Raw genomic sequence first — 17,861 nt, forward strand, 5'->3', positions numbered from 1 at the left:
TCCTTCCGCAAGGCTAAAAAAGAGCTCAATCGACTTCGCGAATATCAACTTCAGATTTATGGGGAGAAGCGGTCTATACTCTTGTCAGTTATTACTCGTTGGGGATCGACCTTAGCCCTTATTAAATCACTGATTAACTCCAAAGAAGCTCTCAAACGATGGCTTGGCGATCTATCTGCAAAGATGAAGGCAAAGGGTATAAAAGCTTGGATTGGGGATCGTGGTTTTTGGACATAACTTGAGGATCTTCAATTAATACTCGCCCCAATTTCAGAGGCACAGAAGATGAGCGAATCTTTTAAATCAACCCTCTCGCACGTCATTCCTCGATGGAAGAAAGTATAAGCTGAACTAGTTGCTCTCACAGCTTCAATTCCTGAGCTTAAGGAGGTTACATAACCTGGTGGCCTTCTCCAATAGCGAATGAACCTACAATTAACGATACTCCACCATGCCGTATTCTGGCTTGATCCTGCGAACAGGAATTGCGAATTCAAAGATCCTGAAAAGACGAAAATCATGCGATTCTTCCTCCACTATCTAAGTTCGACTGAATATCCGGCATTTGAGATATCATTTTGGAGGTTTCGGCTGGCTAAGGACGAGTTTAGCTCCTGTCACATCAGTTGGTCTATGAAAGATTATCCAATTACATATTAGGAATCACATTACGACGAGCATCCGATAATATCGAAGCTAGCTCAAAGGATCTTTGAGCTAGTATACAATTCAGTCCCTTCAGAGAAGTCTTTTTCTATTATGAACCTTGTATATACCCCAATTCGTAGTGCCTTAGACTCCAATAAGGTTACCAAGCTCTGCTATGTTTACATGAATCAACGGTCGATTGATAATCTTGCTAATAAGATCTTTATTAAAGGGTTAGATGATTAATCAGAGGCTAGAAAAATAGAGCTTGAGGATCTTGCAATGGAAGGGGAGCTTGATGGAGAGGGTAGTGATATTGGGGAGGAGATTGACGAAGAAGAGGATGAAGATTAGGCTGGTTTTCCACTATATAGCTGTCATGTGATCCTTTGTTTTAAAACACCAGAAATTATAAAATACGGTTTTTTATACGTTACAAAACATACGAAACAAAACCGTTTTTTATGAGCGACATACCCTAACCCTGATTGAACCCCGAATCCACTAAACTAAATTTATCGTGTCCTGCACCCAGGGGTGCGTCACTTAATCAGTCACAACACGACGAAAATTCGGGACCACGACTTAAACTCGTTTAGAGAGAGGTTTGGTGATTGGAGCGATGGAAGATTTGTTTTCAAACTTATCCCGTTTGAGTATTACCAACATCGTTTGAAGGCTAGTCTTTTGAAGTGTTCTGAAAAAATTAAGCGAGTCCTCGCTACGAAAAGGGGCTTGCCTCTTGTACTCGGACTAATCATTTGTGCTGTTAGAGCAGTCACATACGAAAGGGACCTTGATCTAAAAATTCGTAAGAGCTTTCTACATCGACAGTGGTTTGAATTAATCAATTGTCTCCTTAAATAACTTTCTGAACGTCCGTTCAAGCGCTTCAAGCTGCTTCTTCCTTCTCGGTCGGGAAGCAGCAGATACATCTGATCTCCTCTGCCAAGTATTTAAAAGTCATATATTTAGTTTTCTGTAATGCCATCGATCACAGAGGGCATTCCATGCCCATTATTGGCATACTTGCCCAAGAATCCTACAGGCACAATTTCAACCATCTGCTTCATCATCTCATCTGTTATGAGATCCACAAACTCCAAAGAAACGATTCCGATATGAATATCCAGCTAGATCAGTTTCCTTTATTCTGCAAGCTTGATGGAAATCTGCCTTCAACTATGCACCTGTCATTGGTTTTATGCTGGCTGCTCTCTGGGAGGATGGTGTGTGGATCGCTTCCGACCACGGAAGAACATTTTGGAGCTACGGTTTTGTCGCTGGGAACTCTGCTGTTTGAAATTCTTGGGGAAGGCGCGGCCTGCGATCTTTGTCGGAGATCTTCCCACTGGTCTCCTTACTGGTAGCTTTCCCGTCCTCGGTCCGGCGTACATCTCCAAGATCCTCCCCGTGTGCTTCCGTGGGATAGGATTGTCGTGTAACAACGTCGTCCAAGTGCTGGACTCGCTGATTGGAATTGGGATTTTGCGCGGAACTAAAAATCGCACCGACAGATGAGCATACAAAGCTCCGTTCATCACCGAATACGCCTCCCCGTGCTCTTCATCGTTGGAGCATTCTTGGCTCCTGAGACACCTTGTTTCTGGTGAAGGAGTGCCGGTATGGAGAAGCTGCGAAATCGCTCAGTGAACTAGGTATTCTGGGGGTCTTGGCAATACCTTGGCTCATATGAAGGAACTAGCTTGCTAGAAGAGGAGCTCTCGGGTGGTACGACTTACCTCGATAGCTTCGGGGGGGAGCAAACCTCCGACGGAAGTTGACCTGTGCCATGGCCTATAGTAGCCAATTTCTGTGCGGAATCAATCTTGCATCTTCGTATTGCACGCATTTATTCGAGCTCGCAGGGCTCTCAATAGATCAAGTATTTGATCTCTCTTCGGACTGGGTGTTAGAAACATCCTTTTGTAGCCCCTGATGACAACCTGGGGTAGAAGAGGAGGCTACATCTCAACTTGCTATGTGACCCCGCTCCTTATGTTCATCATCGGATATCTGGACCTCGCACCAGACTCCAACAATGGCGCCATGTAAGCCAAGTCAATCATGCTACCTCGTTTCGACTTTGCCAACAGCATTGGACTCTGTCCCACCGTCTACGTCCTCACCGCTAAGCCTCCAAACATCAGGATCCGAGGCAAGATGTTGTGTATTGACTACTTTGTTCTCCACATCTTCTCGATCCCCATCACAGCGGGTCTCCCTTATCCAGTGGGTACCACCGAAGCAAATTGGAACGCCAAAACGGCATTTTTGTTGGCCGGGCTGAGTATTATTGCGTTTATTTGGGCTTTTTTTTTTTTTTTTGGCTTGCCAGAGAGCAAACGCACAACGTTTGAGAAACTAGATATTCTTTTTGAGAGTGAGATCTCAGCTAGGAAATTTGCAAGTAGTGACAACTTCCAAGCACTGATTTGACAGATTTTGATCGGGGTGTTATCGTCCATGGAGAAGTATAGAGGGGTAATAGGCATTATGTGACGGAATTTGGGGACTTTGCTTCGTATTAGATACTTTTGTGATCTGCTTGGAAATTTCTGATTGCGTCAAGCTTATGGATTGATTTTGTGCCAATTATGCTCCATCTACGACTATGAATACAATTTTCTCCAATCCCGAACGCTTTCATCAATCACGCTCAAGCTAAGCTGCGTTCCAAATTAGTATAGTAATTCTCGTCTTGGCGAATGAACACAGTCTTCTCTGCCGGTTGTCCTGTCAAGGTGTCCGCCATCCCTAGCAACTTATAGCAAGACGTGCGTGAATACTCTTCCGGCGACCGCCATTGCTTAACCAACTTCAGACCAAGCAGCTCATCCTGTCCTCTCCTAGCGCAGTACAAAAAGGCCGTGTAAACCTTTGACTCTTGATCTTCTGAACCGCCCTTCCTGCAAGCATGCATCCGCTCCGTTCGAGTCCTTTTTGGAGCAGATAGCGACAAGTTGATCTGTAGGCCTTTGTTTGTCATTGAGTAAGGTGCGCCTCGGAAATTGGGGCAAAAATCAATGTCCCATGAATCTTTGAACGCTGCAGGAGATCGGGCTAACAAGCCGCTCGTGCCATTGGAGAGAGTTTCGTCGACCCAGGCAAATATTGATTCGTCATCTGAGATCTTCATGATTTCGGTCTGTAGTCGAAGGAAGGCTTTCTCCCCTTCGCCGTATAGCGGTGGCATGTTGACTCCGAATAGTCCAAGCAGGCAATATGCTATGTCTTCTTCCTTCAATGTCTCTCGTCTTGAAGCCCAAGACATCTTCTGTGCAACTGAAGATGTTTCCCATCCATACAAATGTTCAATCCTAGTGATGGCCGATACCAGAGTCTCCAGGCTCTTCTTGGTGCCAATTTCAACCCAGCCGCTGTTGTAGAATACCACGCTCTTTGGAGCGAGAAGCTCCTGGAGCGTCCAACCTCTTGTAAACCATTTGCTTTCTCGGAATGCGGAACCAATTGCGTAAACGTCTGTTTCTCTTTCGGGAACGTCTGATAGGTAGGCATAGCAGACTTGTGATCGCTGGTACCAGCGGAACATCGAGTTGATGGCCTCAGACAGTTCGGCGGTGCTGCTTTTGTCTATGCAGCAGGTATCGATCCACTGAGAATATGTTAGCTCTTGATGGAAGAATCATCGCTAAATATTTTGAGGGAAATCAAAGGTTTGAGGAAGTTGGAATAAACATACTGCCCAGTTCCAGCCCTCTTTCCGAGCCTGAGCACAACATCCGACAATCTTCCTCCATCCCTCCTTCATGGGACCCTTCCCATTTAACAAATCTTGGAAAGTCACTTCAGATTTCCCATGCAGATGGGAGGCGATGGCGTATGGCGGTATATTGGTTCCAAAGAATTCTTCGAGCTCGAATGTGGTTGTGTTGAGAAGTCGCATTCTGTACGACGCCAGAAGGCACTAACCAGCCTTGTGTGCAGCTTTCGCGTTGGAAACTTGAATTCAAATTGAATTGGATTGAGTTTCGGAGAGGAATTAATTGTTAGAGTAATGCAAAGTTTTGAACAGAGGAATCCTATGTAGTATATAAGTGCTGGAGGCGACGCTTTTGAAGTGAAGTGTATCGTTCACTCGAGGCTGAGCAAAGCTTGGTGGCCTGACTCGACGGATACTACCAACCAATCAAACATCGCATTGTCCGCCTAAAGTCGATTTCTCTTACCTCATTTAAGGTTGGGTCGAGACCTGACCTCTCAGCTTCATGAATTATTGGTGGCTTCGTGGCGCAGCTCAATATCAAGTTTGTTTCACTGTTCCACATTCCAGCCGGAAAAGCTCACCGAGGCTCAGCCTTGTGGTGACTTCATCTTGGCGAGAACAAACAAATCCAGCCTTGAGATATATGAGATTTGGTGACGTCAGGAATGAGTTTTGCACTCTTGAAATAACGGTTACCTGAAGGTGGCTGTTGCTTCTCCAAGGCGGTTGTTGTTCGTGGAGTCGTTTAGGGGATTTCCAGCGTATTTTGATTCCCCTTCAGCCCCACCAGCAGGGGTCACTGCGGGGCTCTAGTGGGGTAAACGGGGAATCTCCAGCGCCTGAAACACTATGATCTTGAAACCCAGGAAAGATGAAGATGCAGATTCGTATTTCTTGGAAGCCAGTGCTCATCCAGTCTCCCGTTTCCAAGCGTCCCAACCTAGTCTCACTCCTTTTTCGTTGTATGTCGTCGCTCGCAAAAACGTGTAAAATCACGTGTTTCATCCTTTGCTGAGCTCCGAATATGCCTTCATACCCAAACATATTTGTTCGAACTTAACGAGAGATTTCGTAGAATCTTAACTGGTTCATCTACTTGCTTCAAGATATAAGTCCGGAAGTGATCTGAAAAAATTCAAGTGTTTTGAATGAGTTCCGAAAATAGACGAAAAGCGTCTACCTGAGTTGCTCAATCAAAAGTTCAAGGAGCGCTGAAGACTTCGTGCCAAGGTCTCATCTTTACCCTTTCTACTGTCTGGCCAATAAGATCCCTAGATGTTAATCTACGCAGTAGACGTTTTCTGAAGGATTCCCGCGCTGCATTGTGGCGTATTTTAGCGTGTTGTACAGCCCTGCAAGGGGCGCTCGCTTTTGAAAACCCGCACCGAAAGTTCCTCCGTCTTAGGATCGTCGCAGTTACACTGACCCTATTAATACAGGCGTACCTGAGCCACTCGCATCAAATCAGGCAATTTGCCACTTTCGAAGACCTATCACCAGCATGCTACCATGTGCAGTCGAAGCATGGGCCTGTTCGACAGAGCCGGCTCCCTTGATCTTAAACGGGTTTACCCCAAGATTAACTTCTCGTTTTCTGTCGAATTTCTGCCATTGAGGTTGCTTTTAGGATCACCACTATGAATAGCCAAAAGCCAGATGAAGATAGTTACCATCAATATGCTACACCAACTTCGACCCTGAGCTCCGGATATGGAAACTACTATGGGGGCTTTCGACATGAAGACGACCTCCCTGAGGTCAGGGCGGACAATTCGCCCCAAGTCCTCTCAAATCCCGAAGTAGAATTCAAAGGGAAGTATTTCGAAGAGCAAGAACCCAAATATCCCGTTATATACGACGATACACCCAAAACCATTGTTCTTGCCGAGGAGCCCCCCCCCATCGGCTTTGCCAGCCACAACGGCAGTGGAGCGGGCGCCTGAGGCGGGAAGACCTCCGGTGGAAGAGAAGAAAATATGGGGATTGAAGCGCAGAATGTTCTTCATCATTCTCGCGGTGATTCTGGTCGTCGTTGCAATCGCAGTTGGAGGCGGTGTTGGGGGGGCCATGGCATCTAAGTCAAAATCAAAATCAAAGAGTGCGGCAGACTCAGCTCCAGCTGTCTCGACAAGTTCAGGAGCATTGAGCGGGTGAGTAGCCAAACATTGCTTCGCTGTTGATTCTGACGGATAACTAACCATCTCACTAGAACTCAAACCCAAGCACCAGCAACGGTCTCCCCGTCATCCACAGCTGCCACAAACAGCGGCGTTAGCGGTAGCACCACCACCACAAGCTCATCCCCTTCCTCATCGACATCACCCTTAACCTTTCTCAACAACGAAACTACACCAAGCGCCAGCTTCGCCTTCCAAGGCTTCGCTGCAGCCAACTACCTCGGGGACGCAACCTCCATCATTCACTCCGAGGGCGGCACAAACTTTTCCTTTCAACTCAATAGCTATGTCTGGCTACCAAATGCGACATCTTGTGTGTGTCTTTTTGTTTGAATGCTACGAATGCTGGGCAGGTGGGTTGGTGGTGCGATGAACGGTATCGACCGAGTGCGTCAGGGTCTTTTGGCAGGATATTTGTGTGGTGTGGAAAAACGCAGGATGACGCGAATGCTGTTTGTATGTGAATAATGTTCTGTGAAAACAGTTGGTGGGCGGAGTGGGATTCGACATCTTGGAGAAGGGCTGGCTTGCGGTGAGTGGCAAGTTATTCTTTGGGGGTGGGATGGCTAGACAGTACGGCTTTGAGAAATCCTCAGGAGTAAGTCGGTACGGGGATCCTCTCCGCCCACATTATCCAAATCTTGGAAGTATTGGATAGTACTTAATTTCATAAATATGAACGTCGCACCAGGGTTCGCTTACCCGGCAACCCCCTAAATTCCTCACCTCACCCGGTTCTCCCCTCCTTACCACAAGCCCTCTTCCCCGCACAAGAGCAATACCGAACTATCCGTCCCAAAGATCTAAACCTCAGGCTTCCCGCCTCGGCAAATCTGAAATCCAGGGGCTCCCTTTGAAGTGACGCACGCAACACTTTCCGGAGCTTCCCCACCACACATGTCCGGATACGTACTGTACAAATTAATCGAAACATCTCCTGAATCACAAACATCCCAAAATAGCCACTCCCCACTCACTACCTTCTTCCAAATTCTATAAGAGTCGTCGTCCATTATGGAGCTCAGGTGCCTTCTTTCCCAGATCCAGTTCTACCGTTCGAGAGAAAGAGTTGTGTTTGAAAAAAAAAATTGTACCTGAGTTTTCATCATGAAATTCTTTCCAACAAATTTCCTTCTCTCGAGTGCAGCACTCGCAACGGCACAAACCATCACCGCTCCACCTGCCTTACCAAAAGGAGCTAAGAGCTGTACTTCTGGGCGAATTGCTGTTCCCACTTCCGGTCTAAGTCCCCCTTCCCCTTCCCATTCCGTATTTCTCTGCCCACCCAACCCCTCCTTCACCCAAATCCACATCTCGCTTCAAGCTAACGTTCGAAAAGTTATCATGTCTCGCCTCAGCCGCTTCAGAATCGGTTGTGGCGTTGCAAACGCAACGTGTATCTGTGCCCAGGCCCCAGCTGTTGCGGCGAGGGCTCAAGATTGTGTTGTCAGTGCGTGTGGGATTGCCACTGCGCTGGTGTTTTCGAATGCTAGTCAAGCAGTTTGTGCGAACTGTGCTTGAGTGTGGAGGAGAAAAGGGGAGATAGTAGGGAGAGGTGGATGGAGCAAATTGTTGGGAAAAGGCTAGGGGAACCGAAAAGGTTTCAAGTGAGAAAAGAAAAGGTTTAGTTTGGCTGTGTGAATAGAAATCGGATTCTTGAGCTGCCAGTGTTATTTAAACCGATCTTAATTGTGCCTTGTACTTCATTCCATCCAAGCTCTCCATTGCGGTCGGCAGTGGATCTCGAGCTCTGGCCTGAAATAAGCGAGTTGGAAAAGGGGTAGTGCAATAAGTTTTCAATTAAGCAAGCAACTTATACAATCGTCTTGTAACCGGGAATTATACTTGGCAAGTCAATACAAGTATTTCTCAGTTAGCCAACCGTCCTATCCTGTTCTTTACGCTGCCAAAGCCAAAGCAGACATCCGTCCTATCCTGATCGTCTCTCGCCGCAGCGAAAGCAAAATGACCTCCCACATTCAAACCCGTTTTCTCCACATCTGCGCAGCGTCCCACCCGGAGTCTTAATAATCACGGTCACCTGCTCTCCTTTCAAGGGATCTCCGGGCCAGCGTTTCCTCCGAACTGGGGTGAGAAGTCCGATTAAAGGTGAGCTGGTTCCTGCCGCTTCCCTCTGTGCTCGAGTTCGGTTGCGGGGATGAGTGGGCGATGAGCCCTGGTCGGGAGGAGATGACCCCGCCGCTGAGTCGAGGATCTCTCGGCCGTCATTCGGATAGCTGAGCTTACTTTGAGAAGGTGTAAGGTCGAGCAAGGGAGTGCTTGTGGTAGCCGCTGGATTGTTGCTCTTCGGCCGAGCTTGAGTTTTCGATTGCGGCGATGAGGCTTCGGCCTGTATATCACTTACTCTCATCGTGCCGACTTTGAGTTTTGTGGGCAGTGGGAGAGGTAGACCAGCATCGTCCTCTTCTATTTTGATATCGGGCTTAGATACTGTGGAGAGGGGGTGTTGTGATGGAGGCGATGGTCCAACCACACACAGCTCATCATCACTGCCGGCTCGAAACATACTCAGTTTTCGTTTTCTCGCGGGCACAGAAGATGCGACCTGGGGAGTCTCTGCTGAATCTTCCTGCTTCACCCGGACTTTCGAACTACGGCGGGCGTCTGTACGCGGCCGCGAGAACATGAAGACAAAGTCGTCGGCGCCGAGGCTCAGTTCGTCGTAGTCATCGCTAAGTATACGTTGCAGCATGGACTTTTGTTGATTGGCAGGAGTTGCAATTGAGGTTTTGACACTCAGCTGTGCGACTGGCTTTTTGAGAGAAGGCTTCGATGCAGGAGTAGGAACTGAAGGTTTTGTTATGGGATGAACGGTCGTAGGTGGAATTTTGGTGGAAGTTGTGGTAGGAGTTTGTACGGCACATTGTGGTGCGGCAATCAAAACTTCTTTTGATCTGGGAGGCAGTGGTTTCGCCATTGGTTCTAGGCAAATCTCCTCATCTGAGAACTCGTATGAAGGATCGAGCCCATTACGAGCAATCGATTGCGATATAGGAGTCTTCTTCGGTGGAGCCTTGTTCCTTGGCTCTGGCAAGGAGCTCGTTCGTCCTTTATCCAGCAAACTTTGGGGGTTGATAGATTTACCGGGAGGCGGTAATTGTGACCCGGAAGCTGTTCGCATCGCTGATGAACTAGGGTGTTTGGGGAGCTGTAACTCTCCACCTGCTTCTTCCTCATCTCTGGACATAGGCTCGGGATTTTCGCGATATCCAGAATGTTCATCGACCTCATGTCTCGGTGAATCCCAAGTTGAAGCCAGGGGTGTCGGCAGAACGTTGCGACCGACGTTGTTTCTCGACAGCGGAGGCTCTTCCACCAGAGGTTCTCGCAATGCCGGCACTCTAGCGTTTGAGGAGACGCGTCCGTCGAATTGCTGCGTTCGAACTTGGCCATCCCGGCTTGACATATTCATGCCCTCATCAGCTTGTTCTTCTGACATCAAGCTTTCTTGAGATTCGCTGACTTCTCGCATGACAACCGTCGTTCCTGATGAACGGTTTACTTTCAAGGAGGAGACACTTGTCATTGGAGTTGATGTCGAAGCTCCAAGCATACCAGTTGTTCCTCTTGGGGTACGGTCATGGTCGGAACTTGAGGAAAACGGGCGGCTGCTCGATGTGATTCTTACATCATTTCGCTTTGATGGCGACATAAAGTCAGAGTCTTTGGCTCGGCTGACTGGTCTATCATTGAGAGGGACGCTGCTCATATTCTTCATAGGGTGAGTGCTGCGGTCCAGTAATTCAGAATCAACACGGCCTCGTAATCTCTGCAGAGCTCCAGCATTTGGATGATCTGTCCTAACATGTTTGACGAGATCCGCCTGCATGAAGAACCCATCCTCGCCTTTGCGTTTGCAACCAAGTTCGCCACAGGGGAAAGGAGTCGTGTGATGGACCCTGAACAGATGCAAGCACATTTCTGACAAGTCCTCATTATCGAGTCTCTGGAGTCGGTACATGATAGTACCGAATGGCCTGCAGTCTGCATGCGGACAAGGAGCTCGGACTTTGGCCTCTTCGGGCGAGGGACTAACTTCTACAGCCATAGAATCTAGATGATTTTCAGGCTCAACGAAATCATTAAAAGCTCCTCCAGAGTTTCTTGGTCGATAACCATCGGCATTTCCATTGACCCGTGGTTGATTTCCTGAATTTTTTTTGCCGGGATTGCTCGCAGTTCCTGTGTAGTCAAAGGATCTGTGCTCAGCTTTCATCCGCTTATTATCTTCAAGCATCTCAGCATGCAAGACTGGGTCCAATGATTGAATAGTGTCAACTGCTTCAGACCAACTGATTATTCTTGAATCACGCTGAGCAGGTTTTCGAATTCGACTTGGCCGTTCCGAGGCGGGTTGGCGCATAGGAACATATGACACAGCTCCTGGCCAGGCTTTGGCAGCCTCGCGCTCCTCGAGGACATGAGTGCCAATGGATGTGTCCGAGGTTACTGACCCGACTTCTTCAGTTTGGTTTGACCAATGATGTCTGAAGCAATTTTGATAATGTCCTTGCCACGATTTCATACTATGACGTGGATGCTGCCCTTGTTAACGCTGCTCTGGATCCATCTGGGAAACTTACATTGTCGGCTAGCTCCTGCCAATGGCGTTCTGACCACAATGGCAGGCCACGCTCCCGTACTCTTTCGACCCAGTCAAGAAGAATCTCATCATCTTCGGCTGTGAACATTACCCGAGCCTTCTTAGTTCTTGGCAAAGCATGTTGAATTTCGACAGATGTCTCTGAATCTGATCCATGGTCATCGGCCTGGTTTGACAGATATGTAAAACTGCGATGGTAGCGAGACTTCCACGACTTAGCGGAGTGATTGGGATGCTATGATTCTCGTCAGGACGGTCATGCGGCGAGTTGGGGAGATTCACCTTCGCCTCTAGCTCTCTCCATATAGCGTCCGACAATAGCGCCTGGCCTCTGGCCTTTGCTCTAGCAACCCAATCTAGAATTATTTGGTCATCTTCAGCTGTGAAATTTCTCCGGATTCTCTTGGTTCTGGGCAAAGTAGCCTGATAAGGTAGACTCAAATCACCCATTGACTGACGTCTAATAGGATTCGGAGGCTGATTGTGATGGTGGACAGGCATCATACTTTGACCCCTGAAAATGGTATCTGCATTGGGAAACTTGGGTTTATTTGGACCGCGCGTCCGAATTGGCGCCCATACCGACTTCGACGCTTCAGGAGACGGAGAACGTTCAATCTCTGGGGCAAGAGTGGCACGCTTGACCGTGGGACGTTTCACAGGCGCAAAACTCGGTAGCTCAGGGGCTCGCCATGCGGGTTCAATATGGCTGTCATTTGGTACTTGCTGCTGGGAGACAAAGTCCACAATTTGTGGTCCAAGTTGGGGTCCAAACTGCGCCAGAATATCGGTTCTTGACGGTAGCACGCTTCCTCGGATGACTGGGCGCGCAGCTGCAGCTGGCCGTGGTTCTCTTCGAGGTGGAATTACTGGCCTCGAAGGTCCTAATTCTGGCGATGCCTGTATGAATCGGTTTGCCCTAGCAAATCCGCGCAAAATTAAATCATCTTCCATCATCTCTTCGTCTTCACTCAAGATTTCGTCTTCCTCTTCATCATCCTCGTCATCCAGAACTTCTGGCTCCTCCAAAGAACTGGCTGGAATATCGTCTGTGTCCTCCGGCTCCTCAGTATATTCTCTCTGCGGATTCCGGCGACTCGCATCTCCAGCATCCCTCTCATCGTGCATCTCGAGTAAATGTCCATTGTTGACCACGACTTCGCCAGTCTCCAGATCAATCTCATCGCCAACTCCCTCGAAATCCTGTCCATACTTTTCAAAGATGGCCTCGAAGGTGGATTTCAACTTGTAGTCGAGTCGCGCTCGTTTCTGCTGGAGATCTCCGTCGGGATCGGACACTTCTGTCTCTTCCTCTTCCTCCTCATCCTCATACTCCTCCTGCAATTCATCCTCGAAATCGTCCTCGAGTTCATCGGGTTGTTCGTCACAGTATGCATGCTGATTATCGAAACTCTGGGGGAATTCGCGACTCAAAGGGGCATATAATCGCTGTCGTTTTGGGAAGGGCTCCATCTCGGATGCCTAGGAATATCTCAAACATAGAGATGAAGTCTGTAATCGATGGGCGGTGACGTGCATGAAGATCTTGGGGAGGAACGCGTGAAGGACGCGGCGCGATAAAGTGATTTTTGCATGTGGTTAGCGCATAAAATAGCGCGGGGCTCGGCTCGGCTCATAAAGATCCCTGTAAAGTGCTGCACAACATCTCCAGGCGTGAATCTTCAGACAACAACCTCACCTCGATATCTCGACTGCTCACATAAAATCAACGGTTATGACAAAGAGGTTTGGGGCGACTTGGACATCGTCCCCACATACCTCTTAATTTCACATTCAGACCCTCAGAATGTATTGCCAGAAGTGTCGGACTCCACTGAAGCTTGATAGCTCTTTGGAGGACCTCAATCCTGCCGCCTTTGATCTATTAGTTGGTCTGTCAACCCACAACTGTTCATTCAAGTTTATAACTAACAGCAACAGGTGCCTCCTCACAGCAACAACCCAAGAACATCCCCTCCTCCCGACCCGCCTACCCTCAAGAACGAAAACAGCTCTACAACCGAGTCTCTCGAAATGCAGGTCCCCCAACCTTCAAAAGGAATACTTCAGCACCCCGTCGAACCGAATCCTCCTTCTCCAGTAACCCAGGCATGTCCTTCGTCATGCTCACAGAATCACAAGTCGTGCCACCAGCCGTTGTGAAATCACCCGAAGATACAAACCCCAAGCACAAGCGGCAAGATGATGGCCCAGGACCAGAAATCACAGCAGATGAAGGGAAGGCTATGTCGCAAGATATGGAGCGAGCATCAAGGCTATTCGAAATCCTCTCAGCACGATCCGACATCGATCACCCCATATGTGTTGAATGTACAGACCTGTTGGTAGCAGGCTTACAACGACGTCTAGAAGCAGCCACAAAAGAGAGGGACGCCTACGTCAGCTTCCTAAAACAAGTCAACGCCTCGATCCCCACCGCGGAAGAAGTGCAAGAGTCCCAGGATGCTTTGGCAAAAGCTCGAAAAGAAGAGGGGGCCGCTATTGCAGAGCTCAAGAACCTTGAGAAAGAAAAGGCACAAGTTGACGAAGAGATCGCACAACTAGAAGAAGAAGCTCGAGCTTTGGATACCGAAGAAGAGGATTTCTGGCGCGAGCGGAACGCCTTCGCCATGAAGCTCGCAGAGTTCCAGAATGTAAGGGATAGCATAAACCAGCAATACGACCACGACACGCAACTTCTTGAAAAACTGCAACGAACAAACGTCTACAACGACACCTTCTGCATCTCGCACGATGGGAAATTCGGAACTATAAACGGGCTCCGTCTAGGAAGATTATCTAACGTGCCCGTCGACTGGCCCGAGATAAACGCCGCCTGGGGCCACGCCCTCCTCCTCCTGCAAACAGTCGCCGACAGACTAGGCTACAAATTCGTCGGTTACGAGCTCCAGCCCATGGGCTCAACTTCCCGCATCATCCGCCACGAAGTGCCTCCCTCCCCCTCAACCTCCCGTACAGGATCCGTCCGCTCCACCCGCCCCCCCAAGAAATCGATTCTCGAGCTCTATTCATCAGGCGACATGCCCCTCGGCTTAACATTCATGCACCGCCGCTTCGACATTGCCATGGAAGCCTTCCTTGAGTGCATGAGACAGCTCGGTTCCTTCGTCGAACAGGAATCTGCTCGAACCTCGGAAACTGGGAGGGGACTGGCGCTACCGTATAAGATCGAAGGCGAGAAGATCGGGGACGTGAGTATTAAATTGGGCATTGCGCAAGATGATGCGTGGAGCAGGGCGTGCAAGTTTACGTTGACTTGCTGTAAGTTCTTGTTGGCGCATGCGAGTAATGTTAATGCGGCTGCTGGGAGAAGGAGTGTTTGATGGGAATTTATGGGAGGTGACAGGGATTTGGCGTTGGGATGTGGGAAAGGGAATAGGGGTAAACTGGGCATTGGTCTTCGGACGAGAATAGCAATCGACATGAGAGAGATTGTACAAGACACCTCTCCTGCAATCACTGAGAAATTTCAAGTTCGAGCTTGTTTTCGACTCATTTCATTCGTTCAGCAGAGGGTATGCAAGCTCAAGCCTCAATCTCCATCACGTTCAAATCCCCTCCCACCCACCACTTCAAAGAAGAAGAAGACAATCTTAAACGCCGCCCCCATCCCTATTTCCACCACCAATGAAGAATCTCATACATGCATTATAGTCACCGTCACCACCCATCAACGTCTTCATGCCATGTAAGTGAAGTTAGCCAAGTGAGCAAAGCGTTTCGTGACGCTCCTTCGCAAGAGTTCTTGAGAATTTTGGTTTCAGCTGCCGTATTTTAGGCGAGGATAAGAGAGGTAAAGGTTCAGCTCGCTGCTGAGGAAGCGGATCCCGCAGTGAGGCGAGCCCGCTGTTGTTCTCGAACGGGCTCGAAGAAGGCGTGGGCCATGGCTTCCTTTGCAGTCAATCGTTCCTACATGGTATCAGCACAACTATCAAAACATCACATAGGGAGAACATACTTGATGATCATATCTCAGCAATTTATCCAAGAAATCAATCGCCTCGTTGCTGACAAATCTTTGGTTCTCCGAATTGACGAAACTGTGCCAGTTCTTCTTGGGGAATCGACCTAGAATATCGTCATACTGTGCATCCAGCTCGATCTCGTACTTGTCTAGGTAGTCGAAGAGGTCTTCTGTGCCAAGGACCTTGGCGATTTTGACAAGTTGGTCCGAGTTGCTGCTGCCGTGGAAGAAAGGTTCTTTTCGGAAGATCATGGAAGCAAACATTGCTCCCAAAGACCACATGTCGAGTGAGTAGTCGTATTCCTGGAAATCAACGAGGAGTTCTGGCCCTTTGAAGTATCTTGATGCCACTCGGACGTTGTATTCTGTCCCTTGGTGGTAGAATTCTGCCAAACCCCAGTCAATAAGTCGTAGCTAAATAATGTCAGTACCTAAAGTCAATCCTGGGCCAGTAAACGGACCTTTCGGTTCTCGTGATCGATCATGACATTGTGCGGCTTCACGTCTCGGTGCATTATGCCCTTGCTGTGGCAGAAGTCGAGAGCCTATCCTCAATCAGCACCTACCCAACATCCATACGAACCCCATTCATACCTTCAAGAGCTCAAAGATATAATACCTGACATCGTAGTCGACGAATTTCGGGTAGAGGGATCGGAAATCTGTGTTATTGACGTATTCGAAGATAAGGGAGGGCGTTTTGCTCTGCATCAAGAATGAGTTGTCGGTCTCATCATCTGAGGAAACGTAACCATCAGAGGCTGATTTGCCTGTCCCAGCTTTGGGCGCTTTCTTCGGATCATAGTACTGAGAGGAGTGATTTACTTGGTTGTCTCTGACGACATCGAGCAGCGCGACGATGTTCGGCCCGCCTGACAGGTTCTGCAGGATCTTGATCTCGCGCTTGATCTTCTTCTTCTTGACCGGCTTCAGCACCTTGATCACGCACTTCTGGTAGTTGACCACGTTAATGCCTTCGAAGACTTCCGAGTACTTCCCTCGTCCTGCGGCACGGGATTGACATTAGCATCTGGCTCGCATGTGAAGGTGAGGATGCACAAAGGGAGGTATTGGCTCACCGATCTTGCGTACGACCTCGTAGTTCTCGAGCACGCCCCAGGTGATATTCACGCTGTCATAGTCCCAGTATGACCGTGGCATCTGCTGGTTGACATCTGCATAGACACGCGCCATTTTGCAGCCGGCCTGCTACCTAGGCAAGGCACAGCGCAAAACGGGAGGAGACCGCGACTGAATTGGAGCGGGATGGTGGGCGCGGAGTGTCGCGGAATGATCGTCGAAGGCGAGATGGCCGCTTGGTGCGAGGGGAAAGATTGGAACCCTCTCGCGGAGCCTGTACGACTATTGTGTGAGATGAAGTGATTATTGAGGCTTAGGAGATGTTACGATCATGGTGATTTTGCGCGGCTGAGCCAGAAAGCCCCGCGCTAAATTGGAAGGCGCGGCTTTCGAGCCCGCCTGAAAATTGAGGTTCAAATATAATTTTTGAAGAAGTCGACTCACCCCTTCAGTACGCGACCGAATCTCAGCAACTCCTTGAAATTTCTCGAGGGAATTCAAGAAGCTGTATCACCATGAAAATTCGGTGACCGAACGCTCTAGAGCAGTCTTCAACATGCTCTACGACCTCAACGTCCCCTGGTCTATGGATCAATATCACCCCCACCAGCAACGAACCATCTCCTTCCTCTCCGAGCTGGGCTACGACACGCTCGCCTTGAACCACACAATAACAGGTTCACTGCCAGCGGCAATCATAAACCCAATCCCCGCCGTACCCTCCTTCGAGATCCCCAAAAAGACAGTCCTCCTCCGCCGCTGTACATTAAACATCGTAGACCCAAGCCAGAACTACCGTCTGCCCGCCCTCGCTGCAGTCTACGATATCCTCGCCTTACGTCCGACGACGGAGAAAGCATTTCTGGCAGCATGTCTTTCCCTCGATTCACACAGCATCATCTCGCTGGACCTCACACAACGCTTCTCGTTCCACTTCAAGCCGAAGCCGTTAATGACCGCCATAAACCGGGGGATTATGATTGAGATCTGCTATAGTCAGAGTATGGATACCAGCGGCGATGGGAGCAGTGCGAGAAGGAATTTTATTGGGAATGTGGTGGCGATTGTGAGGGCTACGAAGGGTAGGGGATTGGTGGTTAGTAGCGGGGCGCAGAGTGTGCTGGGTGTTAGGGCGCCGGCTGACGTGCTGAATTTGTTGGATGTGTGGGGTTTGAAGAAGGAGAGGGGGTTAGAGAGTCTTGGGGTTAATCCGAGGGGTGTGGTTGTTAATGAGGGGCTGAGGAGGACGAGTTTTAGGGGGGTGGTGGATGTTGTTGAGGGGGGTGAGAAGGTCGTTAAGGAGAAAGGGAAGGAGAGTGGGAATAAGGAGAAAGGACCGCCGCAAAAGGGAGTGGGAAAGAAGCAGAATGGGAAGAGAAAGGCGGATGAGAATGCGGAGGCTATGCCGCAGGTGAGCAAGAGAGCTCCGAAGAAGGCGAAGTTACTTCAGGATGAAAAGACGGCGTCATCACCAGCGCCTGAAACACCCTCACAACCACCACTCACGGAAGATACCCCGAGCAAACCACAAGCTACAGCACCTGAATAAATTAAGTAAATACAGATCAACCTTTCATTATTGAAGTGAATGTTATTTACAACTAATATCCCACAGGGACT

At 49.0% G+C, this 17,861-nt stretch overlaps 7 protein-coding genes across 7 annotated transcripts; 4 read left to right on the forward strand and 3 right to left on the reverse strand.

Annotated features, from left to right (window-relative positions):
* Positions 1-2,715: 2,715 nt before the first annotated feature.
* K444DRAFT_526915 (uncharacterized protein) lies at positions 2,716-3,087 on the forward strand (the record flags this gene model as incomplete). Its single annotated transcript, XM_024874589.1, has 1 exon — positions 2,716-3,087. The coding sequence occupies one exon, from the start codon at positions 2,716-2,718 to the stop codon at positions 3,085-3,087; it is 372 nt and encodes a 123-aa protein (XP_024738665.1).
* Positions 3,088-3,158: 71 nt separating this feature from the next.
* K444DRAFT_588022 (HET-domain-containing protein) lies at positions 3,159-4,921 on the reverse strand. Its single transcript, XM_024878042.1, has 2 exons — positions 4,352-4,921; positions 3,159-4,264 (listed from the first exon to the last, which is right to left on the reverse strand). Exons 1-2 carry the CDS (start codon positions 4,553-4,555, stop codon positions 3,308-3,310), a joined length of 1,161 nt encoding a protein of 386 aa, XP_024738666.1. The 5' UTR covers positions 4,556-4,921; the 3' UTR covers positions 3,159-3,307.
* Positions 4,922-6,012: 1,091 nt separating this feature from the next.
* Positions 6,013-7,414, forward strand: K444DRAFT_662754 (uncharacterized protein; the record flags this gene model as incomplete). Its single annotated transcript, XM_024886743.1, has 6 exons — positions 6,013-6,132; positions 6,179-6,525; positions 6,585-6,867; positions 6,906-7,004; positions 7,037-7,150; positions 7,244-7,414. 6 exons carry the CDS (start codon positions 6,013-6,015, stop codon positions 7,412-7,414), a joined length of 1,134 nt encoding a protein of 377 aa, XP_024738667.1.
* A 769-nt stretch (positions 7,415-8,183) lies between these two features.
* On the reverse strand, positions 8,184-12,713 carry K444DRAFT_662755 (uncharacterized protein). The gene is made up of 3 exons (XM_024886744.1): positions 11,459-12,713; positions 11,157-11,411; positions 8,184-11,113 (listed from the first exon to the last, which is right to left on the reverse strand). The coding sequence occupies exons 1-3, from the start codon at positions 12,647-12,649 to the stop codon at positions 8,483-8,485; spliced, it is 4,077 nt and encodes a 1,358-aa protein (XP_024738668.1). The 5' UTR covers positions 12,650-12,713; the 3' UTR covers positions 8,184-8,482.
* A 270-nt stretch (positions 12,714-12,983) lies between these two features.
* Positions 12,984-14,520, forward strand: K444DRAFT_642686 (autophagy protein Apg6; the record flags this gene model as incomplete). Its single annotated transcript, XM_024884767.1, has 2 exons — positions 12,984-13,068; positions 13,118-14,520. 2 exons carry the CDS (start codon positions 12,984-12,986, stop codon positions 14,518-14,520), a joined length of 1,488 nt encoding a protein of 495 aa, XP_024738669.1.
* A 171-nt stretch (positions 14,521-14,691) lies between these two features.
* On the reverse strand, positions 14,692-16,579 carry K444DRAFT_612007 (casein kinase II). Its single transcript, XM_024880052.1, has 6 exons — positions 16,241-16,579; positions 15,987-16,165; positions 15,756-15,866; positions 15,623-15,706; positions 15,156-15,575; positions 14,692-15,106 (listed from the first exon to the last, which is right to left on the reverse strand). Exons 1-6 carry the CDS (start codon positions 16,353-16,355, stop codon positions 14,999-15,001), a joined length of 1,017 nt encoding a protein of 338 aa, XP_024738670.1. The 5' UTR covers positions 16,356-16,579; the 3' UTR covers positions 14,692-14,998.
* A 218-nt stretch (positions 16,580-16,797) lies between these two features.
* K444DRAFT_511056 (PHP domain-like protein) lies at positions 16,798-17,526 on the forward strand (the record flags this gene model as incomplete). The annotated part of the gene is made up of 1 exon (XM_024873453.1): positions 16,798-17,526. A coding segment is annotated over one exon (729 nt), but the record flags the coding sequence as incomplete, so codon positions are not given.
* Positions 17,527-17,861: the final 335 nt, after the last annotated feature.

This window comes from Hyaloscypha bicolor (genome assembly GCF_002865645.1).
Source record: "Hyaloscypha bicolor E unplaced genomic scaffold K444scaffold_56, whole genome shotgun sequence".
In the NCBI taxonomy this organism is placed as follows: domain Eukaryota; kingdom Fungi; phylum Ascomycota; class Leotiomycetes; order Helotiales; family Hyaloscyphaceae; genus Hyaloscypha; species Hyaloscypha bicolor.